The 27,846-nt window shown below is 53.1% G+C and overlaps 2 protein-coding genes across 6 annotated transcripts; one reads left to right on the top strand and one right to left on the bottom strand.

The window, feature by feature from the left end:
• Positions 1 to 229: 229 nt before the first annotated feature.
• ERCC6L (ERCC excision repair 6 like, spindle assembly checkpoint helicase) lies at positions 230 to 4,652 on the bottom strand. Its single transcript, XM_064463522.1, has 2 exons — positions 4,312 to 4,652; positions 230 to 4,130 (listed from the first exon to the last, which is right to left on the bottom strand). The coding sequence occupies exons 1-2, from the start codon at positions 4,377 to 4,379 to the stop codon at positions 293 to 295; spliced, it is 3,906 nt and encodes a 1,301-aa protein (XP_064319592.1). The 5' UTR covers positions 4,380 to 4,652; the 3' UTR covers positions 230 to 292.
• On the top strand, positions 4,645 to 27,132 carry OCRL (OCRL inositol polyphosphate-5-phosphatase). Of its 5 annotated transcripts, none has more exons than XM_064463533.1 (24): positions 4,660 to 4,922; positions 5,037 to 5,116; positions 5,916 to 5,995; positions 6,889 to 6,927; positions 7,573 to 7,680; positions 7,760 to 7,855; positions 8,264 to 8,384; positions 8,473 to 8,634; positions 9,202 to 9,303; positions 9,771 to 9,885; positions 11,390 to 11,506; positions 11,652 to 11,839; positions 13,392 to 13,503; positions 14,509 to 14,618; positions 15,588 to 15,723; positions 16,663 to 16,773; positions 17,076 to 17,241; positions 17,452 to 17,687; positions 21,096 to 21,119; positions 23,460 to 23,579; positions 23,786 to 23,870; positions 24,409 to 24,536; positions 25,369 to 25,480; positions 25,597 to 27,132. In XM_064463533.1, the coding sequence occupies exons 1-24, from the start codon at positions 4,890 to 4,892 to the stop codon at positions 25,719 to 25,721; spliced, it is 2,706 nt and encodes a 901-aa protein (XP_064319603.1). In that variant the 5' UTR covers positions 4,660 to 4,889; the 3' UTR covers positions 25,722 to 27,132. The 5 variants fall into 5 exon arrangements, 4 of the variants coding, with proteins under 4 accessions (XP_064319603.1, XP_064319602.1, XP_064319601.1 ...); XM_064463532.1 differs by having other exon boundaries at positions 7,570 to 7,680; positions 7,760 to 7,850; positions 8,262 to 8,384; XM_064463531.1 differs by having other exon boundaries at positions 4,661 to 4,922; positions 7,570 to 7,680.
• The last annotated feature ends 714 nt before the right edge of the window (positions 27,133 to 27,846 follow it).

The following is a 27,846-nucleotide window of genomic DNA, read 5'->3' as shown; positions in this document are numbered from 1 at the left end:
TTTAAATTAAATAATCAGACAGGAGCATGGACTGTTTTCATTTATGTGAACTGAGTCCACAGTGGAGTCCCTTCCCCAGCACCCAAGACCTAACAACTAGATTCTTAGGCTATTTCCTCACTCAGGAGGAGATGCTGAATTTGTTCAGTCACCATGAAAGAGGTGTCTATTACAGCCATCAGTCTTAGGCTAGTTAAAAAAAAAAAACAAACGCCAAACCCCACAGTGATGTAGTTCAGACAAACATTTAATGACAAAAAGTAAGACACTACTTAGTAGAGGCCCACATATTTCATTTCTGGGCTAGCTCTCTATACAAGTTTAAAGTCATAAGCATAACTTCTGGATCTCCACTTTTTATGTCAAGAGCTTGCAGGAAACAGTTCAATGCTTCCTGTAGTTTTCCATCATCCTTAAGTTTCTTCCCGCTGTCTACCAGGGTACTGTAATCGCCTGCGGCAGGAAAGGAACTCAGACCAACCTCCTCTTTGGAGACACTTTCCTGGGTGAAGTAGTCTATCTGCTCACCTGACTGAAGCTCAGCATCACCAGTGGATTCCTCCTGAGAGGACTCTGTCTCATCTGCCTCAGACTGCTCAGAGGGCATACTGTCTAGATGGAAGGATTCTTCAGCTGTATCGAGTGTTTCTCCAGCAGGTTCTTCTTCTGGCTCAGCAGTTTCCCCACTACACTCCTCAGCTGCTTCTTCCACGAGGTCATCCTGCTCCTCATCACTGTCATCATCATCGTACTCTTCATCAGTGGCTCCCATGATTTCTCCAATATCCTCAACCTCATCTAACACTTGGTTGATTAGAGATCGCCTGGAAGCAGTAGACCTGTTGCCACTGTTTGTTAGCTGGGGAGAAAAGATGGCTTTTGCTATATTTCTGTCACATTTAGGAGTGGATGCACTAATTCCTTCCAGAAAGCGATGCAGAGGGCTGCTCAAGGGAGAGGGCCTTTTTTCAGCCTGTTTTTCCTCCAAGATCATAACAGAACGGTCTTCATCCTCACTGTCTGAAACAATTCTTCTTAAGCTTTTCTTTCTATGGAAATGAAAGCTACCACTGCTTTCCTCTGATGCTTCGCTCCCTCGCGGGGAGTTATGTCGCTCTTCTTCAGCTGCGTGACTGGGTGTTCCACAGTTACCGTTTTCACTTAGCCACGTCTTTGTTGGAGATTTTTTTGTTGGAGATTTAGAAAAACTTTCTGCTTTTAGTTGGAAGCCCTTCTTTTCTGGGTGCTCCAGTGATCTTTCCCTATTTGAGGCATCTTGCCATCCCTCTTCAGACTCTTCCAAGACCAAATTGAAGTCAACTTGATCCTGGAGAGAAGGCACAGACGTATCCTCCAAGCTGTTTTCCAGCACATGGGACTTCTGGAGCCCAGCATGGATTTCTGGCATAACGCTTGGTAGACTTGGCACTGCGGCAGCCAAAGCTAGCTCAGGAACGTCATTCTGATCTGTCCCCAAGGCAGCATGAGGGCCGAGTACCCAATCTGACACTTCTGCATCTCTTAACCCTTTGGGATCACCAGCCATACCAGACTCATTAGAGGAATGCTGACGATGCCCAGACAAGCTGTTCCCTGCCTCAGTCAAGCTATCTGAATTTACGTGGGAGCACCGTTTCTCTTCAAGGCTCTGACTCTCTTTATCAAGTGGATGAAGTCCAGGGGATGATGGTATAATGCTTGATTCAAGATTTTTCTCGGAATCTTGCATATTGCGTTGTTTCACTGTCTTGCTGGTGTTAAGCAGCTCTATATCCATACTAGACACATCTTGCGCCGGTTTATCCTCATCCAAGTCCTCAATCATCAGACTTGTCATTTTGGAGCCGACATCAAGAACCTCCTTATCCTCTGTAAGATCAATAACTTTGTCATTTTCATCTTTATCAGCTACTGGTGGTGAAACAAAGTGATTTATGTTGTTCAACCCTGGAGACAACTTCTTTCTCTCGGAAACAAATTCTGGTCGTCTTTGCTGCATCTCTCCACAAGTGTTTCTGATCTCCTCCATCCTCTGGTCTCTAAGCTGAGACTCTAACTGAACTAGCTCGTGGGCTTTCTGTACCCTCTGTTGAATGTATTGATGGGCTTCTTCACTCTCAACCTGCTCCTCGTGAGCTATTTCCCTTGTAAATATCAGGTCATGATCAGAAATGCCAAACATTTCCAGAGAGTGCAAATAAGCAATATGTTCATCCAGCTGCGGGTCAGTCTTTCTTTGGGTCGCATGCAAAGACTGCAGCTGGATCTGGGTTGCAGATGTTCGAGTATCCTCCAATGTGAAAAGCTCCCTTAGCTCCTGTTTGGAGAAATATCTAAACGGGTTCTTTTTGTCACCGGTAGTCTGTCTTATTAATGAATCCTTAAATACTTGTCGTCTGTATATTTTCTCTTCCACTGTACCACAGGTAATCAGCCTATAAATTACTACGTTCTCTTTTTGCCCGATCCTATAAGCTCTGTCTACAGCCTGAGCATCTGTAGCTGGATTCCAGCTGGGGTCAAAGATCACCACTCGGCTGGCTGCTGTTAAGGTTATGCCAACGCCACCAACTTGCGTGGTGAGCAGGAAGACGGAGTAGTCCTTGTTGCTCTGAAAGGCATTAATGCGCTTCTCCCGCTCCGTTAGGTGGGTTACCGTTCCGTCAATACGCATGATCTTGAATTGCCTGCGAGACAAGACATGCTGTATGATATCCAGCATCTTCCTCGACTGCGAAAATACCAGGGTTCGGTGGCCCTCCTCTCGTAGCCTTTCTAGAAGTCCTACAAGGAACAGCATTTTCCCAGACTCCTGAATGACAGTCTCGTCAGAGAGGTGATCTATTTTATTAGCACCCAGAAGCATACCTTCTTCACTCCTGTGATCCTGCTCAGCATACTCCTGTTCTTCCAAGCCCAGCTGGATACACGCTCGTGCCGACAGAAGCCTGGGGTGGTCACACAGCTTCTTCAAGACAGTCAGCTCAGCCAAAGGTGATCGGCTGGTCATCAGCACTTCTTTCACATGATCCAGGGAGAGAAAGTTCCTGTAGATTTCTTCCTGCACTGGTGCCAAGTACACCCACACAACAAAGTCATTTTTCCTAGTGAGAGATGGCATGACAGGAGCACTATTCTCACTTGGATCCTCAGGAAGAGGAGCATCTCCTTTGTCAGCCCAGTTGGTTTTGATATCTTGTTTGGTTCTTCTGAGGAAATACGGCTTTATAATTGTCATTAGGTTCTCAGATATCTTTAGCCCCAGTGCTTTCTCACCTAGAGTTGCATCCTTCTCCCTTGCCCTAGTAATAGGGTTCTCATATTCCATTCTAAAAGTTTTGGCCGTTCCCAAGAGAGAGCCTTGGCACGCAAAGTCAAACAAGGACCACATTTCCCGGAGGTTGTTCTGCACTGGGGTGCCCGTGAGGAGGAGGCGATGTTTTGCAGGGATCGCATATACGCACTTGGTCGTTTTGTTAGAAGGGCACTTGATTTTATGTGCTTCATCGAGAATGACATAGTCCCAGACAAACTCCTGATCATGGCTGCTGGCAAGCTGCTTCCAGTTGTTAATGAGCATCTGGTAGCTCGTAACGATGATGCCGTTCCTCCTCTGGACCCTCTCCAGGTTCCTGGTGCGCTCCGTCTTGCTGCTCCCGTGGAACTCCTTGACGCGCAGGCCGGGGGTCCAGCGAGCGAACTCCGCCAGCCAGCTGCTGACCAGGGTGGTGGGCATGATGAGCAGGACGTGCTGAATGAGCTCAGCATCGAACATCCCCGAGAGAAAGGCGATCACCTGGATGGTCTTACCCAGGCCCATGTCGTCCGCCAGAATGCCGCCGGGCCTGCCCTCCCGGTGCAGGCGGTACAGGAAGGCAACGCCTTCCCGCTGGTGCTGGAAGAGCTTCCCGTGCACCTCCCCGTAGATCAGCAGGCCGCTGCCGCACACGTCCACGAAGCCTTCCTCCTCCTCGTCCTGCTGCTCGGCGGCCGAGGCCAGCACCTCCTCCACCCGCTGGATGCGGCCCCGCAGCTTCTCGCTGGGGCGGATGGCGGCCGCCAGCCGGAACAGCCGCAGGGCCTCCTCCAGCTCCCCGCCGCCCGCCGCCGCCTTCGCGTCGTTCACTAGCCTGCAAGAGCAACCGTGGGCACCGACCGCACCGGCACGGGTCGGGCCCGGCCCCGGGACACCCCGCGCCGCCATCCCCGGCCCCGGGACCTCCCGCGCCGCCACCCCAATGCGCCCCCGGGCCCTCAGCCCTACGCCCCCGGGCCCGCCGCCCCCTGCCCCGTCCCGTCCGCCCCGCTCACCTCCGGTACCGCTCCTCCTCCTCCTCCGCCGCCGCCGCCGCCGCCGCGGCCCCCCCCGGGGCCGCCATAGTGCCCGCGCTCCGGCTGCCGCCCCGCGCTTCAAACGCCCGCCTTTCCCATCCTGCCCCGCGCTCCTCCGTTGGATATGTAAATGACGGACGCCCTCAACCAGTCAGCGCTGCGGAGGGGCGGGGCATCGGAGCGAAGTGACAGCGCGGGGCGGGGCCGCGCCGCTCCGCCCGTACCTTGTCCTGGGAGTGGGGCGGGGGGTGGGGGGGAGCCGACACGGGGGACCCGCGTCCGCGCCCCTCCGCAGGCCACGCCGCGGGGGGGCGACACCCCGGGACTGCCGCACCCACAGGCCCCTTCGCGGTCCTCCACGCCCTCGCGAGAACGCGCCCCCGCCGTTCCCATGGCCCCGCCCCCCGGGGCAGCCCCGCGCCCCGGGCGCGCCGCCTCCCTGACAGAGCGGGTGGGGCAGTCCGCCCGCCGGCAGGGGGCAGCGCGGCGGGCGCCGGGCGCCGCTCTACGCCGCGCCGGTGACCAGCGCGGAGTCGCCGGGAGACGGAGGCGCCGCCATGGAGCCGCCCGCCGCGGCCTGTGGCCTCCTCGTATCCGCCGGGGCCTGCCCGGGAGTGGGGCGGGGCGCGGGGGGGCGGGGCGCGGGGGGCCGGGGCCGGGCGGGCGGAGGGCACTCGGCGGCGGTTTCCTTAGCTGCGGCGCAGAGCGTGACCGGCACGGAGGTGCGGGCGGGGCGGCGGGAGCCGTGCGTGCTCAGCCTGGGCCGGCGGGGCGGCCGCTACGGGTGAGCGCCGGGCCGCGGCGGGGCGGGGGGCCGGGACAACGCGGTGCAGCGCCCGGGAGGCGGGAGGGCTGGGCCCCGGTTGCCGGCCGGGCGGTGTTACCGCTGCTGGGGCTTTGGGGGGAGGGTCGGTTGTGCCGGTGAGCGGGGCCGGTGCCGCCGCCGGCGGGGCTGGAGGGGCCGGTTGCGGTGGTGAGTGGCGCCGGTGCCGCCGCCGGCGGGGCTGGGGGGCCGGGCTGTGCCGGTGGGCGGCGCCGGCGCCGCCACCGGCGGGGCTCGGGGCTGCGGGCGCCTCGTCCTGCCGCGGCTCGTGTCTCAGGCCCGGTCGCCAGGCCCGGACCGAGGTGACCGCGGCCGCCGCGGCCGTCCCGGGAGGCGGCAGATCCCGTGAGCCGCGGAGCTGAGAGGGGTCGGGGACAGAGCGGGTCCTGGCGGCCGCCGCCCCCGCCGCGCTCCCGCTCGGCCCGGGAGGCCGCCTCCCGCCGGCAGGAGAGGGCGACCCGCCTCCCAGCCGTGCGTGGCCGCGGGGGGTCCCCGAGGAGCCGGAGCCCCCGCACGCTGAACCTGCCCTGAGCGGTGAAAGCGAACGGCGCTTGCTTTCTCACCCCGCGCCCGCGTGTTTGCGCCCGCGTCCCGGGCGGCTCTCGGCTTTTTCCCCTTCCTCGCCTCCTGTCCCAGTAGCACAGCGGCAGAAATCAGACATTGCGTTTCGCTGTAAATACGGCTCTTGTGACTAAATTAATGTCTGCGTATGGGGAGGGCATTGCTTCTGTGTTTTTACACGCCTTTTCTCTGTCTCCAGGATAGTTATCCATTCCCAGAAGAAAGAAAACTCTGGCCCGGAATACATTCCCATCAACAGCCGCTTTAAATGCGTTCAAGGTACTGGCTCCCCTGCAGGGGCAGCAACCCACCGCTGTTCATTGGCAAAACCCGAATTTAGTGGGGTTTCTTGGCGTGCCTCCTGAGCACCCATGTAGATTGGATGCTTCCCCGTGAAACTAAAACTCGCGGTTTATGGAATCGTGCTTCTTCCTCATCCAAGTGGGTAGTCTTTCCACGTCAGCATGAGGTTGTGAGGAACTTGGCAGGTTCAGATGAGTGGCGGGCTTGGCGTTGTACAGAGCCAGCATGTTCACCTCGTCTGCAATGGCTGACATTGGGTGTCTGCTGATGTCTGTCTGTCTTATCCATAAAGGCAAGAGCTGGGAGCTTTAGTGGGGTTCTTGCGTGTTTAGAGCAAAACTTCTGTAAGGTCTGGCAAGCTGCCAAGCCTGAAGAGCCACCCCTGGAATGGGAAAGAGCTCGAGGCCTTGTCTTGGAAGAACGTACACAGTGGTGTATGTCCCTGGGGCAGATCCTCGCTCAGGAATAAAAGCACCTTTCCCTGGATTAGTTTACACCCTTCTGCGTGACTCAGTGTGGTTCTGTCCATCACTTTTGCTGTGTAGAGACAAGCTCTGAGGTTCATTGTCAGGTTGGCCTTTCCCAAAGGAGCCACACTGGTGTGGCACAAACCACCCAGGTGCGTGAGAACTCTGAACAGTAGGAATCTCCCCTCTGACCTTTTGATTGTGGGAAGTGGCTGTCCAGATACGGCCATTCTTTCTGCCAGAGCCATTTATAATAGTATAGGTGTAAATTAAAGGTATTTGTTCCTTTGTTAGGACTCTTTTGTGGCTAGTTGCAGGCAGCATGCTTTTTTTTTTTTTTGAGTGCTCTGTTACCGCAGCATTCAGTGTTGACTCTCTTGATCCTGTTTTTCTCTTTTTCAGAGGCAGAAGAAACTCTACTGATTGATATAGCTACAAACAGTAAGTTTTATAACCGCAGTCACGTGGCTAAAGCTCCTTTCAGGAGACAGGCTGCCTGTTGGGTGCTGACATGAGCTTGTTTTACCTACCACTTCATAATCTTCTCTGTACTTTGTGTTTGTCTTCAAGCAGGGATTTCCTCTAATGTTGTTGTCCGGCTCTTTTACACAGTTGTCACAACAGACATGGTCTTTAATGCCCAGACTGAAGTATTGGCAACCGGTCAAGCTTTAACTTCTTAAATCTTTTCTCAAGGCCCTGCATTGTACTCTGAGCCATTCTCATCTCCCATTTCTTTGACCTGTACTTGAGCTTTTTCAAGGTCAACAACACTCTGTCTAGTCACCAATTCTGCTTTCCCTTTCAAGAAGTTTTTGTTACTACTTTCAGAGCTCTGCGAGGTCACAGTAGGGAGAAGTGTTCCTAAACCCAGGAAAACATGACTGATGATACCCCAAGCAGGGGCAGGGGATCTCAGAAGCACAGGGAAACTAACTTAGGTGCAGATTTCAATCAGAAACAATAGGTGGAAGTTGTCTTTCATTGATGAGCCCACGGGGCGCCTGGAAAGCCTGCATCTCAGGGCATAGTATCTGTGAACGAGCCTTGACTGACTCTGTGAGTCTGTGTTTGTGCCCGAAGCAGGCTGTAAGGTCCGGATACAAGGTGACGAGACAGCAGAGCGGCTCTTTGAAATCCCTGATGAGGAGCGTTGCTTAGGATTCCTTTCAGAAGTGCAGAGCATACAGGAAGGTAAGCAGAGCTACAGTTGTGTTTGTGAAATCCTGACTGCCAGCAGTTTCTGACAGGGCTGCTTGGTTTTTTTTACCAGCCCACCTGAAAGCATCTCCTCCTGAGCCTAAGGACTCAGCCATCTGGCATCAGGCGGAGAAGAACCTCCCGGGTCTATCGCAGGCCTCTTCTTCGGGTACTGTCACCTTTGTGTGCTCTGTGGGCTGTACAGTGATGGGGCACTTGGGGATCGGGAGCTGTGTCTGACCCTGCGCTCAGCAGCCTGGCCTCTGCCCCGTTTCCTCGCTTCACGTCACCCTGCACAAAATAAAACATCTCGGTCCTTGGAGTCTCTTGCCCTGGACCATTCATTCCTCCTTGAGTGCTGTCTTCTGCCTAGTGCCTTGGTTTGTGTATGTTAAGCTCCCTCCTGCCCTAACTTGTGGTTAGTACCCCTTTCTCTCATTCCCTTAGTCGTTGGAGTCGAGATATTGCTATTATCATTTGCTTTTTCACTTTCTGCGGAGTTATATTTTTTTTCTTCTTGATCGGAGCTGTTTTAAACTGTTTCTCAGGGCATTGTGCTTGGGTTTTTTCATTATAGGAGTTCTGGGGTTTGAGGATGACTTCAACACCCTAAGCCTAGAAGAGAAAAGAAACATGCAAAACTACCAAACAGGATCTCGCCGGGAGCCCCCGCCTCCTCCTGTGCTTCAAAATAGGCAGTAAGTAACGTGACGAACCTGTTCCCTTTTTTCCTTCTCTTCCTAGACAGCAGAATCGGTTTTAATTCTGCTCTTGCTTCCTCCCTAGATTTCACCGAGAGAGAGAAGGTACCTCTAGAGACCAGCCGAAAGTGACAAACACTATGCGCAAAATGTTTTTGCCCAACACCCAGCTGGGACAAAGAGAAGGCCTCATCAAACATGTGCTTGCCAAGAGAGAGAAGGAATATGTCAACCTTCACAACTTCAGGTTAGGGCTGTGACTGAGGAACAGCGTGCATAGAGACAAAGCTGTTGAATCTCTTCTGTGAACTCACATCTAGCCCAGGTTTGAAATCTGACAGCTGCTGACGTGTGGCCAGCTTGGGTGGCAAAATGAGGATTGGTGCAGGCTGGAAGTCAATAAGTGCCTGCAATGCAGCTTCTTCTGCATCTTTTCCCCTATATGTGTCAGATCTCTTGACTCTCAAGGAAGACTGAAGTGGTTGGGCAGAAAGAGGATAAAGACAGCAGTCCCGCTGCACTGTCTTAGTGTTGCCCCACGTGACATGATGTTAGAAGAGCCAGATGTTCGCTGGCCTCAGGGAAATGTCTTTAATTTTTAGCATTCTGCAAAATCCCTGAGATGAGTGTCACTGAAAACGAGCCAAGCCTAGAAGAATTTTTGGTTACCCCATAGTTGGCATGGCCCTGCACGTGGATAGCTCACATGTTGTGTCTGCTCCCAGCCTGAGTGGTGCTGCGCCTGCACTGGAGAGACTGGGCTGATGCGGTTGTTACTGTGTTTTCTAACAGTTCAGCTGCTTTTGTGTTGTAGATTTTTTGTGGGAACGTGGAATGTGAACGGGCAGTCTCCAGACAGCAGCTTGGAACCCTGGCTGGTGTGCGACCCAGAGCCTCCAGACTTCTACTGCATCGGGTGAGTAGCAACGGCCTCGTATTTACTTACAGTGCTGGGTTCCTTGTTGCTCTGCCTGGACACTGCTCTATTTGTTTTAAGTTCCTGTCATGTTCTCAGAGGTTCCACAAAGGTGAGCTGTGTCTCAGAAGAGCTGTCTGAGGGGAAAGAGCCATTTGGATGAGGCCGAGTATCAGGTTAAACAAGGCTGCATGACCCAACAAAACAGATTTTCCTGAGGCATCCCCACAGCTCTCTGGTTGTCCTCCACCTGCTGTAATACTCCTCACAGAGGCGGTTGCTGGACTGTATTGCAGTAACGTCTCAGAGGCGCTCTGGTGAAATTCTGCTGCTTTATTTAGCAAGTGGGGATAAGGAGCTTCTCTTCCAAGAAGAGCTGTCGCTAGAGGTTTCACATTGGGCCTTCCTGTAGAGAGAGGGTGATGTGTAGGAGAGGTGGGGTGTGCTAAGTTGGCTTGGTTCTTTAGGTTCCAGGAGCTGGACCTCAGCACAGAGGCTTTTTTCTACTTTGATTCTACAAGGGAGCAAATATGGCTGGCTGCTGTGGAGAAGTCCCTGCACCCTCAGGCTAAGTATAAGAAAGTGAGTTCTGTTCAGTGTTGTGGGGTCTTGTCGTGGAGTTGCCATGATCGGAAGGAAAAGAGAAATGGGCATCCCCTTTCCTCACCTGACCCAGAGCGATGGTGGGAGAAACCGAGGGTGTGTGCCTGGCACGTGTGTGCCTGTGCATGTGTCGCGTGTGCCAGATTACCTCTGGAGAGTCTATTTCTGCCCACAGTTGTGGGGGGATATTGTGGTTTGAAGTAGAAATGTATAGAGATGGGGATCAAAATAACTTCATAAAATGCAAGGTAGGTGTCAGGGAAGTAGCGTGTTCAATAGGATCATAGCAGCAGGTTGAAATTCTTTATCGCTTTTATCCCCTGACCTTTGTACTATAGAAACAAGATGTGTCTTGAGTGGGGAGATTAAATGAATAGCTTTTCCTTGAAGGAATGGGGTAATTTATGAGGTGAAATCTTCAGAGCCGCTGCCTTGGGACAGAAATCTTTCAGCTGTGGCAGCAGGACTTTATTCTGGCTGGCTTAGAGCAAGCCGTTGTCTTTTACCTCTGCTGTAGCAAACCTTTCTGCTGGAGGTACCAGCACTAAATACATTAAGGAGTTGCTCCTTCCTCCTTAGCCTGTGTGTTCACCGTCACGCCCCTGTCCTGCTTGCTTTGAGCTGAGCCCAGTGGCATATGTCACAGGTAATCACAGCAGCAAAACAGAGCACCGTGCTGAGCTGAGACTCATCGAGAGGGAGCTGGGGGTCATGACATGGACTGCAGCGAGGCTTGGGTTCCCGGCCCTTTTAGGTGAATTTCTCCCACCCTCATGAAAGGGAGAGAACAGGATATGGCTGCAGGCGGCAGGGGGAAGTGACTGAACCCATAGATAAGACTAGCGGTTGCATGCAAATTCCGCTTCTGCAGAGTGGACTGAGTACTTGGGCTCTCCCAGTTGGATTCTCTGATTTCAGCTTCTTCCCTCGCTACGTAGACTTAATTCCAACACATCTTAATGTTTTTATGCCTCTAAAGTGAGTGTGTAGACTGTGCTCAAGAAGATTAGGCCTTGTCACTGGCTTTCAAAGTCGTGACCGCACTGGTTTGATGGTACAAGGAGGTCACGGACTGGGAAGTACATTGGCTTAGCATGTGTAAAATAATCAGCGGCAGACCTGAGATCCCTGCTGGGACAGTGTAAAAGTGTAGTGTAAAAGGCTGAGACTTCACAAACAGGCCTGCTACATGTTAATAAGTTTCTTTTACCTCTCAAGGAAGCCCTGTTTGTAGGGAAGCACCAGAGTGGGGAGTGTAGTGAGCTCAGCACAGCTGGTGGCTATTGGGGGAGGACAGGTTGTCCTCCAGAACCTGGCTTTGGGACAGGAGGTCTTTTGGGTAGTGTTGCAAGCAGGGATTGAGTACAAAACACCCTGAGGGCTCAAGGAGAGCCAGAGAAGCAGAACATCAGGTGGAGCAGGCAGATCAGAACTGCATTTCCTCTACCTTTCTGGGAACTCAGGATCCCTTTTGTTTTTGCAGGTGAAAGTGGTCCGTCTAGTTGGGATGATGTTGCTCATATTTGCTAAGAAGGATCAGCTGAGCAATATCAGAGAGATCATGATGGAGACCGTGGGCACGGGAGTCATAGGAAAGATGGTGAGTCACCAAGGCCAATTGGTTGCTTCCGTGTATCGTGCAAGAAACAGCACCGTCTGGTTTGGTTCACCTGCCTGTGCCCTCCCCGCCTCCCTGGTGCCTCACCTGCCCTTCCCTAATGACCACCGGTGCCTGCTCTCCCCAGGGCAACAAGGGCGGTGTGGCCGTGAGGTTCGCGTTCCACAACACAACCTTCTGCATTGTCAATTCCCACCTCGCTGCTCATGTGGAGGACTTTGAGCGGAGAAATCAGGATTATAAGGATATCTGTGCTCGGATGTGTTTTGTTTCCCCTGATGATAGTCTACCTCAGCTCAACATCATGAAACACGAGTAAGTTTATTTTGCTCTTTTCCCTTTTGAATTGGTGTCAAATAATCCAAACCAAGTCAGAATCACAGCAGCAGGAGATTTTGTGTGGATAAGTTTTCTGGGTTAATAATTTAACTGAAAAATGCCGTGGCCTCTAGTGTGCTAGAGCTCCTGCAGTCAACCTGCCTGGTCACCTTCTCGCTGCGGTGACTAGTGCAACCTGTCTCTAACGGCCCCTTCCGTGCATGTTGTGTATAGCACATCCATTTCAGCAGGTTCCCGAGTCAGTGGCTGAACGTTACAGGGCTTGAAGAACATGAGGGGGTTTTTTTTTGTGATGGGAGCTGGGAGTATGAGCAGGGCATTAAAAGGGGCAGCAGGATGGGCAGAGGTGATGCTGTTTAGGATTTTTTGAGCAACAAGTGCTTACAGTACTGTTTCAGCTTCTTTTTGAAGGGACTGGATGATACACAGGCAATACTTGATTTTTTTGAAAAATTATTATTTTTAATTACATGAGGTGATATATAAAATTATAATATAAAATAATGAGGTGACAGTGGTGCTGAATAATCTAAATCAAACTCAGTCGTGTACAACCTGATACACATGATTAATACTTCTGTAGTTAATATTTGAACCATTTAAGAACTGAAAATAAAATGCAGGGTGGATTAGTACAGAAAAAACTTAAAATATTAGATTATCCTTGATAATCTACTAATTGAAATTTTGGGGTTTGACTATAAACAGGAGGAGCTTTGATACTAGAGAAGGGTTTAGGTCTTAATCTTGAAATGAGACCTTTATGGAGTAAAGAGCAAATACCACCAGAGTTTCTTTAGCTGCTGGTAGCGAGAAGGCTGTAGGTCTGTGTGAAAGCCCAGAGAGGCGCAGAGCAAGAGCGGGTGCTGCTGAGGAGCGGCTGATGGGTGAACTGGGACAATAACATTCTGGAGGTCATAAACTCAACGGGAACCCAAGTCTGCTTTTGCCAGTTCTGTGTCAGTAGCCCTTGCTAGGTAGGTGATACAGTCAGGGCCTCATCTGGCTGAAAGAAAGGCAGCGGGAAACGAACTGGTAAAACCATGGTCTCGCGCGGGGTATGAGCGCGCAGGTACAAGCGCAGCGGCCCGCCTAACTGGTTGACAAGCAGGCTCTGCCTGACGAGCTCTGTCATTGCCCTTTCTGTAGAGAAGAAGAGCCTGAATCCTCATGATTTTGTGTAGCTTGAGAGGTTTTGAAGCTTGGTGAGATACATTGGTTTCACTTCATTGGAGAGCTGGTGGTGGTCTTGGGCTTTTTTCGGACTGAGGCAGACTCAGGTGTCTCCCGTTAAACTGTCTTCAGTCCCACGTGGGATTCCAAAGGAGATGGACGTAGTACTGAGGTATCTGCTGCCACTAGAAATTTCTGCTGTCAGACTCGATCTTTCATGTTTCCTTTTGTCTTCCATGTTTCTCAACCTTTACCACCAGTACCCAACCATCTACTCTCCTATGCCCCTTCTTCCTCGCGTGGCCGGCGGCACTAACTACGGGCCCTTCTTCTCCATGTTTGTCTTTGTTTTCAGTGTTGTCATCTGGCTAGGAGACTTGAACTACAGGCTTTGTCTCCCTGATGCCAGTGAGGTGAAAAGTCTTATCAGTAAGAATGAGCTTCAGAAATTGCTGACATACGACCAGGTCAGTGAACTCCGCTTACATTTGCTCTGGGTGTCTTGGTGACATCGACCCCCGAAACAAAAACAGGGTGTACATTGTACCGGGGTTAACCGGGTGACTCGGGCGATTACCATAGAAGCGTCTTTGCATGTCATTGGAAGAGGTTCTCTCTTACATACAAATTATGAGCTAGAACATCGGAATTTGCGACAGCAACAAAAGCTGCTGTAATCAGTGTTCTGGAAGAGGTATTGATTTGGAGACCAGCGCCTGTAGCCAAGGTGCTCTGCTCAGACGGTTTGACCTAAATTCTGCGCCGTGGTCGTCCCCGCTCAGCGTTTCTTTGCAGCACTCTGAAAACTGAGACAGCACCAGATGCGCCTTTAAGATGAAAGATTGTACCTGTGAAACATGAGAGAAATAGTGTAATATCATCTCTGACACACAATCTAACAGTGAATCTGATTGATTCTGTTCTGCGGCTCATTTCTGCTGTACTGCAGAGCTTCATACAGAAAACAGCTGTAGATTAGATTTTTGTGAGGAAAACAACTAGGAAAAATTTCAGAAGAGTAAAAGAAAAGGGAAGTAGAGTCAGGTTGTCAGCCAAGCGCACTCCTGGAGGGTTTGGCTAAAATGATTGGCAGTGAAATATTAATGATGGTGATACTTAAGCCTAAAAACTAGTGAAGGCATTTAGCACAAGTGAAGCAATTAATATTTCCTGAACTATTGTTCTATGCTGTCTGCACGGTCTGGTAGGCAGCGCTGTGCCAATTTGCGTTCAGTCTGTTTAGAAAACATTCCACTGACGTGTTGAATTTTTACCTTTGTTAAAGGTATACGGTCTGAGAGGCAGTTTGGGGGATGTCTGGTGAATCCCATGGCCAGAGGTTGCAACTGCTCTGCCTATAGATCTGCTCTCTGGCACTCTGCTCTGTGTGTGTTTGGGGTGGGTGGGTTGGTTGGTTGGTGTTGGGTTTTTTTTTTTGTTAATTTTCTAAAAGTGTTCTTTTTCTGCTTTAGCTGAATATTCAGCGTACTCAGAAGAAAGCATTTGCAGATTTCACCGAGGGAGAGATTAAATTCATCCCCACCTATAAATATGACTCTAAAACAGATCGCTGGGACTCCAGGTAAATCAGCTGCCAATGGACATATTTATCTAGGACATAAAAAGCATTTCCTCACAAAACTTGATTTCCTGCTTCCTAGAGCTGGAAATCCCTCTCAGTGTTATGGTGATGGCTGGAGTGCACAGACAAGTTTGTACTCCTTTGTTGCCCCTACTTTCTGAAATAAGCAGACCCTGCATACATTGACCAGGCACGTGCCTTAAACCTCAGTTGCTGCTGATGCCGCTTGACGAAGGCGGGTAAAGCGTGAACTCGCAGGTGGCCCTGCACTGGAGGCGTTTTTCAGCTACCAGGGACAGACAAGTGGTATAAAAGAAATTAAAGAGATACGGAAACACTCTCTCTGAGTCATCCTGTCCCCTGACTCGCACACCCGCAGGGGTTCCTGCTTGCTGCTCACTGCTTGGTGCCTCCCACAGACATTTATGCATCTGCTGCAGAAGCTTGCTCTAAATGGAGAAACTCCCAGGAAGGAGGTTCAAACCATATAGCACTGGGATTTTACTCTGCCTGTGTTTATGAATCAGCACAGCAGTTAATCTGGAGACGGACAACCCAGGATTCAGACTCCATAACATAATAGTAGTAGCTGAGTAGACTTTCCACAGTGGAAACAATAAGTGATGGATCAGGCTGTAGTGGGCAGAAAGATCTGGCAGCAAAAGAAATTAGTGCAGCTTGGGTCACAGTACACATGGCTTCAGGCTGTGGAAACAGTCTGGTTTGAGGTTATTTTGTTTCCTGATGCTGGAAAGGACAGGAATTTTAGCTACTGTATAGGGAAAGGGGAAGAAAGCGGAAGAAATAATGTAGTATTCAAGTTGAGGGAAGTGACAGGAGTTCATCCCGTCACTGCTGATGCAGTCGTTGACGGTGGGGGTGGAGGCAGCTGCCTGGCTGGGAAGAACAACAGCTTGGGCGGCTTATTAAGATCATTGGATTTCTCTGGTAACCTGTTTTTCTTTGTAGTGGAAAGTGTCGTGTGCCAGCGTGGTGTGATCGAATCCTTTGGAGAGGAGGGAACATAAATCAGCTCCGGTATTGCAGCCATATGGACCTGAAGACCAGCGACCACAAGCCAGTCAGCGCGCTTTTCTGCATTGGGGTAACTTTTTTATACGTCGGACCACAGAGTTGTCATGCGTTGCTTCGGGAGGTGGTGTTAGAGTCAAAGGCACCTCTGCTAATGCTGTTGCAGGAGGACAGAGTACGTGAAAATAAGGTGTCTCCACTGTGTAGGTGTGCTGCTGTTGGGCAGCTGAGCCAGCCTCTGCTCAGCAAACACCTCGGGCGCTGTGTTTTTCGCGTGCAGTGTGGCGTAGCTGCGTAGCACAGGGACAATGTCATGCCACAGTAGTGCAGGTGGTCGCTGGAGTTCACCTGAGCAGGTGTGGTCAGGTAGTAAATAGAAAGGCATTCCCATTGACTGCTTTAATGGTGCTGCTTAGCTTCTGGGGTATGACCCATGATACCTAGTACTGGAATGGGTGAGCTGCTGTTTTCTCTCCTCCACAAGGAGACAGCAGAAACCTGTAAGTAGTTGTGCCGGCTGTTGCAATGTGCCTCTGATGTGTTAAGAGAGTATGGCACTGTTTCACATCTGAATTTCTTTGGAGGTGAATGGCTAGCAGCGGATTTGGGTTTCCTAGCTTACCGAATAGGGACAGTCCATCTCCATTTTTGCTATCTCTTGCTCCCTAGGCAGCTCACGTCTCCTTAAAGGAGAACCTTTCTCCTCCTCCCCTGGAGAATCATGAATAATGCCATGGGATGCCAATGCTGTCCCACAGCGACCGCCCCCAGTAATGTCCCAGTAGTGTCATCAGTGGCCAGAAAGACGCTAGTAACATCTGTAGGGGGAAAATACGTGTAAAGTTGCATATGCAGCTCAGAGGTGCACCCAAGCGTGCAAATACTCTTAGTCTTTCAGCTGCACATAGCAAGTGCTTAGAGAAATATTTCACTTCTGCAGTTTACTCATGATCAAGAGAGTTCCTGTGAGGCTGGTCAGAAACTTTGCTGAGTGTTTTCTGATCTTCCACAGGTAAAGCTTGTGGATGAGCAGAAGTATCGGAAGGTGTTTGAAGACATTGTTCGTCTAATGGACCGAATGGAGAATGACTTCCTTCCTTCGCTGGAGCTAAGCAGGAGAGAAGTGAGGATGAAACCTGAATCACTGTCCACTTCCCAAACACAGCAACCTTAGAAGTGTTAGAACTACTTTTAAAGACTTTGATTCAGTAAACAGGATTCTAGGAAGCTGAACTTTTATCTGTTATCTTATGATCAGACATTGGATTAGAAGGGACATCTTGTCTCGGCTTCTTGGCAGGTCTTCTGTTAGGAGTTCTGCATTGTGTGGGCACCTCTCAGTCGTGGGTTGCCACTGCAGAGTCTGGGTGCCTAGCTGTGTGTCCCATCGTGGCCACAAACGTGATTTGTGTTTTCTCTTTGCAGTTTGAGTTTGAGAATGTGAAGTTCCGTCAGCTGCAGAAGCAGAAGTTCAAGATCACCAATAACGGGCAGGTCACCTGTCACTTCTCCTTCATCCCAAAGCTCAACGATAGCCACTACTGTAAGCCATGGCTTCGGGCTGAGCCTTGTGAAGGTTACTTGGAGCCAGGTGAGTTCTACCACGGTTTCTACAGCGTGTGCTGGTGTAGACTGCCACCCCATCTCCGTTCAGTCTTTCCTGTGTCTCACCTTTCTTGCCCTCGTCCTTGTCTGTTTGTCTTCTCAGTTTTGTGGCCTTTGTTGCTGCCACTGTATGTTTGTCCTTGTCATCCCTTTTGGAGAGTGTCTTTGTGTTCTTGAGAGCTTCTGTCTGTTGCAGGTGAGAGCATGGACATCTCCCTGGATGTGTATGTCAGTAAGGACTCAGTAACCCTTCTGAACTCTGGCGAGGATAAAATTGAGGATATTCTTGTCCTTCACTTGGACAGAGGGAAGGACTATTTCCTTACCATCAGTGGGACCTACCTGCCCAGCTGCTTTGGCACCTCCCTGGAGGCCTTATGCCGAATGAGACGACCAATACGAGAAGTTCCAGTCACCAAACTCATTGACCTGGTGAGTAGCAGTGTTCTGGAGCAGCTTTCTTAGCAGGGAGAGAGCATATCCCTTCTGTTTGCTCCTAAAAGCAGGAGTAGTGCCTTCAGCTTGGGTCAGCTGTGCGGGCTCTGAGCTGATTTACTTTTTCCAGAGCTTGGGTGCTCTTTTATTATTTCCCTCCACCACAACCAATGGCTTTTGACAGCCTGTGCTTTATCCCCTATTTCTGAGTAGGCTCAATATATTGTTTGGTGGGACAAAAAGAGTGATCCCAGCACCCTGTGTTTTGTGTTACTGCCCTGGTGGTGCTGGGTGGCACCGGTGTGTCGCAAGAGGTATGGTTGAAATGCTCTGCTCCGAGGTGCCTATGCTGCTTCTGCAGTGACGAGGGCTCCAGGAGCCTTTTCCTTCTGGACACTTGTGGCATTCGTACTGCTCAGGGTAAGGAGCAGGCAGAAGCAGGAGGATCGAAGAACGGACTTCGGTGCTGTTAGGTGTACTGGTGAGTACAGCTCAGCAAACGGCCAGTCTCACAGCCTCTCTGGCCAGTTCCTCTCACACCGACCGCAGTGAGCAAGCTCTTCTGCGGTGCAGAGATAACTGTTCCTCTCCCCAAGCTTCACTGGCCCCTAGCGTCAATATTCATCCTTCTGAAGCCACTTGCGTGTGCGTGAGGGAGTCCAGTTGTGCCTTTGTCACCTTTTATCTTTGTAGTATCTCATGGCTGTTCCTGAGATTAAGCCCCATTTTGGGGATCTTAATTCTTGTTTTCGGCCTGCATTCATTCCTCTCTTGTGATGGCCTTTCCTGGCCTTGCTTCAGTGAGGTTTAGCTGTTCCTGAGTTTTAGTCTATTTACCCATTCTTGTTTAGCCAGAAAAGGCATTTCTTCTTTGGTGACCTGAAAGATTAACCCAGTTCTTTTCGTTTCTGTGCCATGTGATACCTTTCCTCTCTTCTCATGTCTTGCAGTCTCATCCTTACGTGCATTTTTTTTGTCCAGTGAGCTGCTGCTTTTTCCACATCTGTATGTTTGACAGCTTCTTTTCCCATTTGCTTACATTTCCTTCTCTTCCCTTCAGCAGTTGCACCGTGCCTCTTGCTGCCTCTTCCAGTTCCCACCTTTTGTTGTAGGTGTCTACTTTTCTCACAGGCCCGATGTACAGAAAGGCCATTTTTATACCAGAATTTTGATTTTTGTAATCACAGGATCAGGCTAAGCAGAATCCAGGAGGCAAGATGCAGTGTTTGCCTCCTCAAGTCAAGCAGCTAATCCAGGCCTCGGGCTCCTCATACTTTTCAGGGTTTGACTGAAAGTCCGTCTCATTGTAGAAACGTGTTGAACTTGATCTGGAGTGTCTCATCAGTCTTGGTGGCTTTTCCACCTGCTTTTTCCTGCCCAGTGCTCAGCACTGACTTCTTGCTTGATAGATAGGAACTCGGGCCTAGACTCCTAGCTTCTGCCCTCACAGGCACACAATATTACTTTTCTAAGTGTACTTTAGGTGATTTCTGCTTCCTTTACCTATAGGTTTCATTCTTCTGTTATTCAGTGAAACATACAGAAGTGCAGGAAGCAAAAAAATCAGAGAAGAGCCCCCTGTCCCAGAATCTGCAGCAAAGAACCAGTCTCGTGTGTCAGTGAGGTCAGTGTGACTGCAGTACTTCAGTCGGAATGTGTTAAGCAAGCTCAAGGAATACGAAGTGTAACGGCCCAAAGCAAAATTTAGTCACTTAGATTACAAAGCTGCCGTCATGTTAGAGCTATTTTAGGTTCGTGGGTTTTGATCATACTTGTGAGCTAAAAAAGCTCTTGGAGACGGGACGAGCTGAGCACTTTATGCAAGGGAGAGTGGTGCAGGTGCTGACTGTTCTGCAGCCCAGAAGCATTTTGGTCCAGACACGTGTATTTAGCTGGTGTTTAGACAGATGTGTGCGAGGAAGGCAGCGTGTTCGTGTATTGAGAACCATTTTCCCTCCTGCACTTACGTAGTGTTAGGGCTTGTCATTCACTGAGCAGTTTTCTCAGCCTGGCTGGACTGTATCTATGGTCTTCAGCCGAGGGAGCTCTGGAGAATGCAGGTCAGCAAGGGTCTGAGAGGCAGTTTGATGCAGGATAGCAAAGGGTAGGTGGGAGCTTGTTTGGGAGTGGCTTTCCTAGGGAGAAGCTGCTGACACTTGAGCATCTCGCCTTTGGGATTTCAGTGTTAGTGTCTCATCCTATTTTTTCTTGGGATCCTACTGCGGGCTTTAAAAAGCCTCTCGAAGAATCTTTGTCAGGAGCAGGTTGGTCTCACGGAGCTAACTGCTGAACGGTACAGGAAGAGAGGTGAAGAGCAGGGCACGCAGTCAGGTAGGTGGTAGTGAGACTGTTGAGATGACTCACACAGTTATGAAAGCAGCCTCTCTCCTGTGCAGCATGGCTATCTGGCGCCCCAAACCTGTGACTGCGGTCCCTCCCCCTGTGCCTTGGAAGAAGAACGTGCGCCAGTTTGTGTTTGGAGCAAGCTGTTCTCTGCAAGAGGCCGATCTGTTGTGGCTGTGCTAAAACTCAGCGAGCCTCCAAAGGAAGCAGGCACTGCAGAAGTCGCAGGGGAGCCGAGATGCTGCCCCCTCCCAGGTGTGCCCTGTGCCGTGGTGGCCGCAGCTATGTTTCCAGCTCAGTCCTTGAATACGTTTCGGTTGCTCCCACCCTGAAAGGTCAATCTGGCATAACTCAGCTGGGGCAACCTGCTTCTGCTTCCTCCTGCGGACTCCACTAAACAGTGCCTTACGCTGCCAGCCTGCACCGCCCTGGTAAATGGATGCTGTGTTTCAGGATCGCCGGAGGGATTGGACGTGCAGCCTGGAGGGGGCTTTGGCATGCTCCTCCTTGCAGCGTGTTAATGCTATTAGGCAGAGACAGGCGAGCAGCCTGGGGTTTTGAGCACAAACACTCATTTCCCTGACTATACACAAAGCTGCTTATGGGGCCTGTTAGCTCCACAGCTGCCACACGCTCAGAAATACAGATTTAGCCTAGTGAATGTTTTATCTATGGCCTGGTCACAAGGGCAGATGGCTGAAATAATACGGGGGTATTTATTTCTGACCGGGAAGATTCAAGAAGGGGAACTTCTTCCTGGTGGACGCTTCTCATCTGCCTGTGGCCTGACTACTTGCTAGGTAGTGAACAGTGGTGCTGCAAGACCCCTTTGAGGAGTTTGTAGAAATCCTGACAAGGTTGTGCATCATGTGAGCAGGATTTTTGCTAATGGGCAGGCAAATCTCTCACTGGAGGTTTAACTTTGACCATGTCAGCAAAACGTGTGAAGGACCTGGCCGTCAGTGGGTTCTTGTAATGCAAATTAGATTTCTGCTTAATCTGAGAGTGCATTCTCTCTCTTAACCATACTTTTTCCTCTTCTCTCTTTCCCACTGCTCTCAGGGAGAAGACAGCTTCTTAGAAAAGGTAACGCAAGCAATTGCTGGGGAAGTCTGCTTCTCAATGACTTGTTTGTGAAGAATGAGGGTTTTCCCCTTGTTTTCTGCTGAAGAGGGAAGGGGAGGTGGGTGCAGAGGGAGCACTTGTTCCAGCAAAGCCTCTTAGCACAGCTGTGGGCTAGATGAGAACATGTAGGAGCACAAAGTGACCCCATAGCCAAGATGGGCCAGCCCAACTGAGCTGCTTAAAGCTCACCAAATTTGCTTTGGGGAAGGAAAAAATACCCTCTTGATCCTAACAGCAATGACGGATATTTCCGGAAAAGATTAGCAACCTTTGGCATCTCTGAATTAGCTTTAACCACACGCGTAAGGTGGGGTTCACCATAGCACCCTCTTCAGACAAGTGGAGAGAGGGCTGAAGCAGAAGCCTTTTGCTCTTTCCATCTTGATGTGTCCTTACGGAGGCTGCGGAAGGGCCTCGCATGGGAGGCCCTCCTAGCCACCGGTGCCTGAGCAGGATCGCTGCTTTACTTGGCACTTGTGCTCTGCGCTGGAGGCCAAGCGAGTCAAATCTGTCGTTCGAGGAGCAAGTGGGAGATGCCGGCATGTGCGTGGCAGCATTGTTGCCGCTCTCCCTGCACCGGCTCAGGTGTTCGGTAACTTGTTTGAGCTGGCTCTGTGCAGGCTGACTGGGCTGGGTGACTTGTCCCTCTCCAGGCTGTGACAGAGTAAAACGAGAGGGAATGGGTGTCCCCTCCCCAAGACGGGACTGAACTCGGGTGTTGAACCAGGTAAAGCTCCCAGGCTCCTTCCTAGCAGCGGGGAAGGGAGGAGTTTGCTGCCCGTCTCCTGGGAACATCGTTTTGCAGAGCATCTTCCCGCGGAGCAAGCACGGACGTGCCTTGCCTTCCTCGCACACGGCAGGAGAGGGCGCTCGGTGCCTGGCCAATGCTCAAGGAAAACCGAAGGCCCAGCGCTGCCGCCTCCTCCTCGTCAGCCCTGAGGAGCCCCGAGCCTTATCCTCCGCTCTAAGCAACCGGGGTCTCCTGCCTGGGGGTCTCTGCAGCCCTCCAAGTCATGCCAAGGGCATCCTGGCAGAGTCGAGTGCTGCTCTGGCCCTCAGCTCCTGTGCCGTGATGCCCTGGCGTGGGGGGTTTCTGTTGAAGAGCCCTTAGTTCTCAAAGAGGGTCCACAGCTCTCACCTTTTCCCTCTTAGAGGGAAGTTGTAACGCGCTTGCCTAACGCGCTGCTTCCGAGCCTTCCCCGTGCGCTTGGGTGAGCGCGGCAGGCGTGTAGCCATGAGCCAGCACCTGCTAGCTGGGTAAAATCTAGCGGTGTGCGGGGCAAAGCAAAGCTATGCCGTGCTGTATGGCAAGCGTGGCTACTGCCCGTGCTGGCGGGGCTCGTGCCAGCCTGAGGCGGCTCTGGGTACACTGGGGGAAGCCGAACCCAGCCCCAGCTGGCTGTGAGTGATCGTGTGTGCTGCAGAGGGACGGCGATCACAGTTGTCGTGTAAGCTGACAGCTGAAACAAAGTGCTTTGCGCTTGGCTTGCGGTGCTCTTCTCTGCTGGTGTCCTTGGGTTGTGTTCCTGCTTGTGCTGGTCTCTTCTGGGGGCTTCTGCCGAATGTGCTTCGGGAGACCTGTCCATGGCTTCCTCCCTGGGAGCGCACGGGAGCGCAAGTGATCATAAAATGCAAGTAAAATCCAGCAAAAAACACACTGATCCCATTAAAGATTGGTGTGATGGAGATTTCTGAGCAGTTGAGCTTGTCAGCTGTTTTCCATGAGTAAGCGGGAAAACGTGACTATGGTGTCAGGGTAGTCTGTTCGGCAGAGACCTTTTCTAGGAAAATGAGTAAAGAAACTTTAGAAATCTGGATTGTTTGAGAGCCCAGAGGACAGAGGAAGTCAGGGCATGCAGGAGTTGGGAAAGGCATGTCGTTGGCTCTGCATCCAGAGATCAGCTGGGTGAGTGGGGTGCAGTGGCTGGATATAACCTAAAATGTGGGAGCTAATGCAGCAGAAGGACTTGCTCCAGTCCCTTGGGGTGGGAGCTGTGATTTGGACAGACCGTCTTGGCCGGCCAGAGACCCATCCCGGGGGAGCTGGTGTGGCTGGGGGGAGCCCTCTGGGGTGCGGCGGAGGCTCTGGTGCGGTTTCACGGTGGGCCAGGCAGGTTGTTCTGCGGGGCGGCGGGAGGGAGCGGAGCTGGGACCTGCGGAGCGATGGCTCTGTGCTGGGAAAGCAAGGAAGGGCCAGATGAGTCCTGGGTCCTGCTTCTTTCCCCCTCCAGGCTTTCGTTACCAAGGCCCTTCCAGCGGGACTGAGGTTTCCCTGAAACCTTGTGTGCTCTTTGCCACCAGGAGAAATCGGTTCTGCAGATGGGCTCCCTGGACAGCGAGGATGGAAGTGAGGCGCCGCTGCAGGTGCCGAAGGAGATCTGGCTCTTGGTGGACCACTTGTTCAAGCATGCCTGCCACCAGGTGAGGGAAGGGGCCTCTGGAGAGCTTGGTGACCTGATTCATCGGTGGCAGCTGGAGACCACCTCCAGTTTGGTATTTGTAGGGCAGGGCTTTTCCCCTGTGCCTGAGGCACTGGCTGGGCAGACCAGCGTTCACCCTGCTGTCACCATGTGCCTCGGCCTTTGTGAGGAAGGTGACTTTGTCCATCCATGTGCTGTTTTTGGCAGGAGGACCTGTTCCAGACTCCAGGCATGCAAGAAGAGTTGGAGCAGATCATCGACTGCCTGGACACCAGTATCCCCGAGACAATCCGTATCCTTGCTGCGCCTGACTTTCCCAGGAGCCTGCTGGACCTCAGCTCTGCTGGAAGAGCTCACTCTCAGGAGAGCTTGTGACCTTTAGCTGGCAGGGTCCCTGCTGGGGGGCTGGCTCCTCTCTGTCCCCCCAGAGATAACCTCTCTTGAAGCTGAACATATGCTGGCTAAAGCAGCCACGGGGCCAGAGCTCTGGAAGCTTCTGCAAGGCTGTGCCAAGCACAAGAGCTGAAGAGGGTGGACGCTGGGGAGTGTGATCCGTACAGGGGGCTAATGGAACAGAGGACTTCTGTGGGGCTAGAGGGTGGGCAAACGCAGTGCAGGGTGGATGGAACAGCATTTTCCATGGATGGGGGAAAATAGAGGAAGAGGAGGGTGGTTTTGGTGTCGGGGAGCAGTTCAGCCGGCAGAGAACTTGTAAGACCTGCAAGGGGGAAGCAGAGACTTGGCAGCTGGGAAGGAGGAGAGGCGGGGAGCAGGCTGGGGAGGGGGGTGGTCCATCTGCTCGGCATGCCCCTTGATTCCCACCGGTCCAGCGGGCAGTAACCACTCTGTGGCTGAAGCACTCCTCATCTTCCTGGAGGCTCTTCCAGAGCCGGTGATCTGCTACGAGCTGTATCAGCGGTGCCTCGACTGCGCGCACAACAGCCGGCTGTGCCAACAGGTGCGGTGCTGCCTCTGTCTCCGTCTGCCTGCTGCGGGCTCGGGGCAGCTCTCCCTGCTGCTGTGTGCTCTGCCTTGGTCCCGGGGCTTGCTGGATCCTGCTCCCTTCCCATGAGCTGGCGAGGGGCTTTGGGAGCAGGCACTCGGAGGTTCTTTGCAGTGGGCAGGATGACCTGGGTGCTCTGGCAGTGCTTTCCTGTCCCACATTGGGACTGCAGTCTCGCAGCAGTCCTGGTGGCTTCCAAAGAGAGACCCCAAGTGTGCCCTGCGTCACCCGGAGCGCATGGGGAAGAGCAGCCCCGGGGAGTGGAAGAGCCTCCGCTGGTCTTAAGGGCTTAAGCGCCTGCTCAGAGCTGTGGTTCCTGTGCCTCCTTTAAGGACTATGACTGAGTGGCTCTTAAAAATAGCTGGTGGGGCAGCAAGCAAGGCTAAGCATGTTCTTGGGCAGAGGAAGAAGTTCTGGGGCACGGTTTCAATACTGGCATCAGGAAGCCCCTTGTCCTAGTCCTCATGCTGCTGCTGTGCAGCCAGAGGGGTGAGAGCTGGGATCTGACTGCAAATGAGTGGGAAGCAGCCCAGGGCAGTGGTAGTTTTTGCCTGGTTATCCTAGAGGCAGTGTTACCAGGAACCAAAGCCCATGAGTGCCATCAGCACTAGGCTACAGCTGGAGGCTTGTTGCTTGCTTTCTGGGCCTGTGGCTCATGCCAGCAGTCACTCAGTGGCCTCAAGGGAGCAGAAGGGGGAAGGTTCCCTGTTGAGTCGAGAGCACCACAGTGTGCCCAGGCTGCAGCGATGTGAGCTCAGGGAGCTTCCTGCCTCTGTTTTCTTTGCAGGCGATTTTTCGGCTGCCTCGTTGCCATCGCAGCGTGTTTCAGTACCTAATGTTGTTCCTCCGAGAGCTGCTCAAATACTCAGAAGAGAACAATGTCAGTGTCACCATGATCGGTAAGCGTGTCATTTCTCTGCTCCGCTCCTGCTGCCCTCACTGAAACATAACCCCTTCCTGGTGCTGTTCAAGGTCTCCGTTCCTGACCAATAAGTAATTTTGCCTGCCTCTGCAGCCGCCTTGTTCTCCAGCCTCCTCCTGCGCCCTCCACCCAATCTGATGGCTAAGCAGACTCAGCAGGACCGCCAGCGTGCCATCAACTTCCTCTACAGCTTCCTGCTTGCCGGGGATGAGGAGTGACTCCTGCCCGTGTGCCAAAGCTGAGACCCGTGCCGCCAGCCTGCGCTGAGGCCGGGCCCCTGACAGCTCCAGAAGGGTAAAAGGCTCTAAGCTACTCCAAGTGCCGTGTTTACAGTTGGAAGGGACGTGTTCCCCTCTCCTTCCCGCTGCTGTACCCTACGCTGCAGAGGACCTGCACGCTCATTGCACTGCCATCTGTGACAGGAGGCTCCTGCTTTCTCCCTGGGAGCTGGGTGGATCTGTTGATACCCAAGCACTGTGCCAGCAGCCCGATGGTCCCGTGACAGTGTCACCAGTTCCCCGAGTCATGCTTCTCTCTCCTTTTCACCCCCACCTCCCTGGAGCTATTTGGGGAAGAGTAGAGACTGACGGTGCTCTTGGAGGGCCGTGGCGCGGCTGGCTGGTGCTCAGCCTGCACGCTGTGTCCCTGCAGCGGCGAGGCATGCGTGCTGGTGGGTACTGACTGCTCTGAGAGCCCTGGGCTCTGCAGGCTGGTGCTGGGCGCGTGTCACCCGCGGCCACGCGGCAGGCCAAGCCGCCTCTGATGCCCCATCACTGTGCTATGAAAGCTGGACCGTGGCTGTCACAGGAGGTTATCTGGGCGTTTGGCCTCTTCCCTTCAGCAGGGCGTTCTTCTCTCTCCTCCCTCCTGGGGTGGTCTGTGCACTCCCTGCCTTCTCTGCCACTGTCACCTGAGCCCTGCTCTCCTCTCTCCCTTCCCCTGTGCCCCAGCTTCCTTCTGGGACACGGACGGCGGGTGGCTTGGAGGGGCCCAGGTCAGGTAGGGCAGTGGGCTGCGCTCGGCTTCTCGAGGGGTGTCCCGGTGTGTGGCAGGAGCAGGATGCAGCTCCTCCCTCCCAGCCCGCATGCAGAGCCGCGGGAGTCGGACCGGCGCTGGGTGACCGGGGTGGCGATGGGTGCTGTCCTTCCCCCCCCTCCCCGAGGCGCTACCGGAGGGTGCAGGCTGGGGGGAAAATGAGCCAGAAATCCACCTCAAGGCGCAGAGGAGGGGCTGAGGGGGTGTTGTGCTGAGGGGGGGGCCCCCACAGTGCCAGGATCACACGCCGGCGGGGAGGGGACACCCCTGGGGGCTGGCAACCGATGGGTGCAAGAGGGAGGCCTGTCCCACTGAAACACTAAGCAGAGTCCTGCCTGCTGGGGCCAGGGGCTGTGTGGCCTTGGCTGAGGGAGGCCACTGCCAGAGCCGTGGGGTGGGGAGACTGCGGTTCCAGAGCCCCTGCCAGTGCCTGTGCTCCACCCGCGGGTGTCTGGGGGGCACCGTGGTCCCCTTGTGCTGCCTGAACTGCTGGGGGCTCCGCTACCTTGTGGCTCTTTATTGTTTTCTTTAAAATTTTTAAATTACATAATTTATTGGGAAACTGTTCGTTCCAAATAAACCTCCGTTGTGCAAGGTTTTGCAGGGCTGCGCTGGGTGCTCGCACCGAGCCTGCCGTCCCTCACGTAGCTCCGCGCCGCGCGGCCTGGGGGTGGCTGCGGCTGGGCCGCAGCGTCCCCGTGATGCAGAGCTGCGGCTCGGCTCCGCCGTCATCCCTGCCCGGGGCTCCGGGGCTCTGTCTGGGGGCCTGGAGCCTTCCAAAGGCAGCCGAGTCCTGCCTCGGGCTCTCCCGCCACCCTGGCAGCATGCCGGGCAGAGCCAGGGGACAGCGGCAGGGGCTCCTGTTCCCCTGGTTCCTGCTGGTTTGGCTCCTGCTGCTGGGCAGCAGCTTGCAGGCTCCTGACGTGCAGCCCAGCGCCGGGGCTGGCACAGCGGGGGAGCCGGCACAGAGCAGGGCCTGGGGAGGGCTGGTGCCAGCCCTGGCAGGGGGATTTTGCAGGCCCGCGCAGCGATGCCCGTGGAGCCCAGGTCCCTCCGGCCCCGCTGGCTCAGCAACTGGAGCAGCGGTGGAGAAAGCAAACGCGTCCTGCTGCAGGAAACGGCCACTGGTGTCATCTCCATCTGCTTCCTGCCGGCTCCTTGAGAGCAGGGCTGTGCCCGGGCAGCTGCTCCCAGCCCCGTCACGGAGGGGACCGGTGCAAGGTGCCGGCATTGTTCCCGCGGCCGCCACATTCCTGCCACTGCCGGCGGAAATGCCGGAGCGAGCACGAAGCCCTGCCGCTCCCCGGG

Source organism: Phalacrocorax carbo, chromosome 11 (assembly GCF_963921805.1).
Source record: "Phalacrocorax carbo chromosome 11, bPhaCar2.1, whole genome shotgun sequence".
Taxonomy (NCBI): domain Eukaryota; kingdom Metazoa; phylum Chordata; class Aves; order Suliformes; family Phalacrocoracidae; genus Phalacrocorax; species Phalacrocorax carbo.
This window is presented reverse-complemented; position numbering and strand designations above follow the sequence as displayed.

Bases quoted from the DNA above. Each gene is read 5' to 3' on its own strand.
- ERCC6L (XM_064463522.1), bottom strand. From the start codon at position 4,379: ATGGCGGCCCCGGGGGGGGCCGCGGCGGCGGCGGCGGCGGCGGAGGAG. The intron at 4,131-4,311 runs GTGAGCGGGGCG...TTGCTCTTGCAG, and splicing joins GAGGAGGAGCGGTACCGGAG to GCTAGTGAACGACGCGAAGG.
- OCRL (XM_064463531.1), top strand. From the start codon at position 4,890: ATGGAGCCGCCCGCCGCGGCCTGTGGCCTCCTC. The intron at 7,856-8,263 runs GTACTGTCACCT...TTTTCATTATAG, and splicing joins ATCGCAGGCCTCTTCTTCGG to GAGTTCTGGGGTTTGAGGAT. The intron at 11,507-11,651 runs GTGAGTCACCAA...TGCTCTCCCCAG, and splicing joins CGGGAGTCATAGGAAAGATG to GGCAACAAGGGCGGTGTGGC.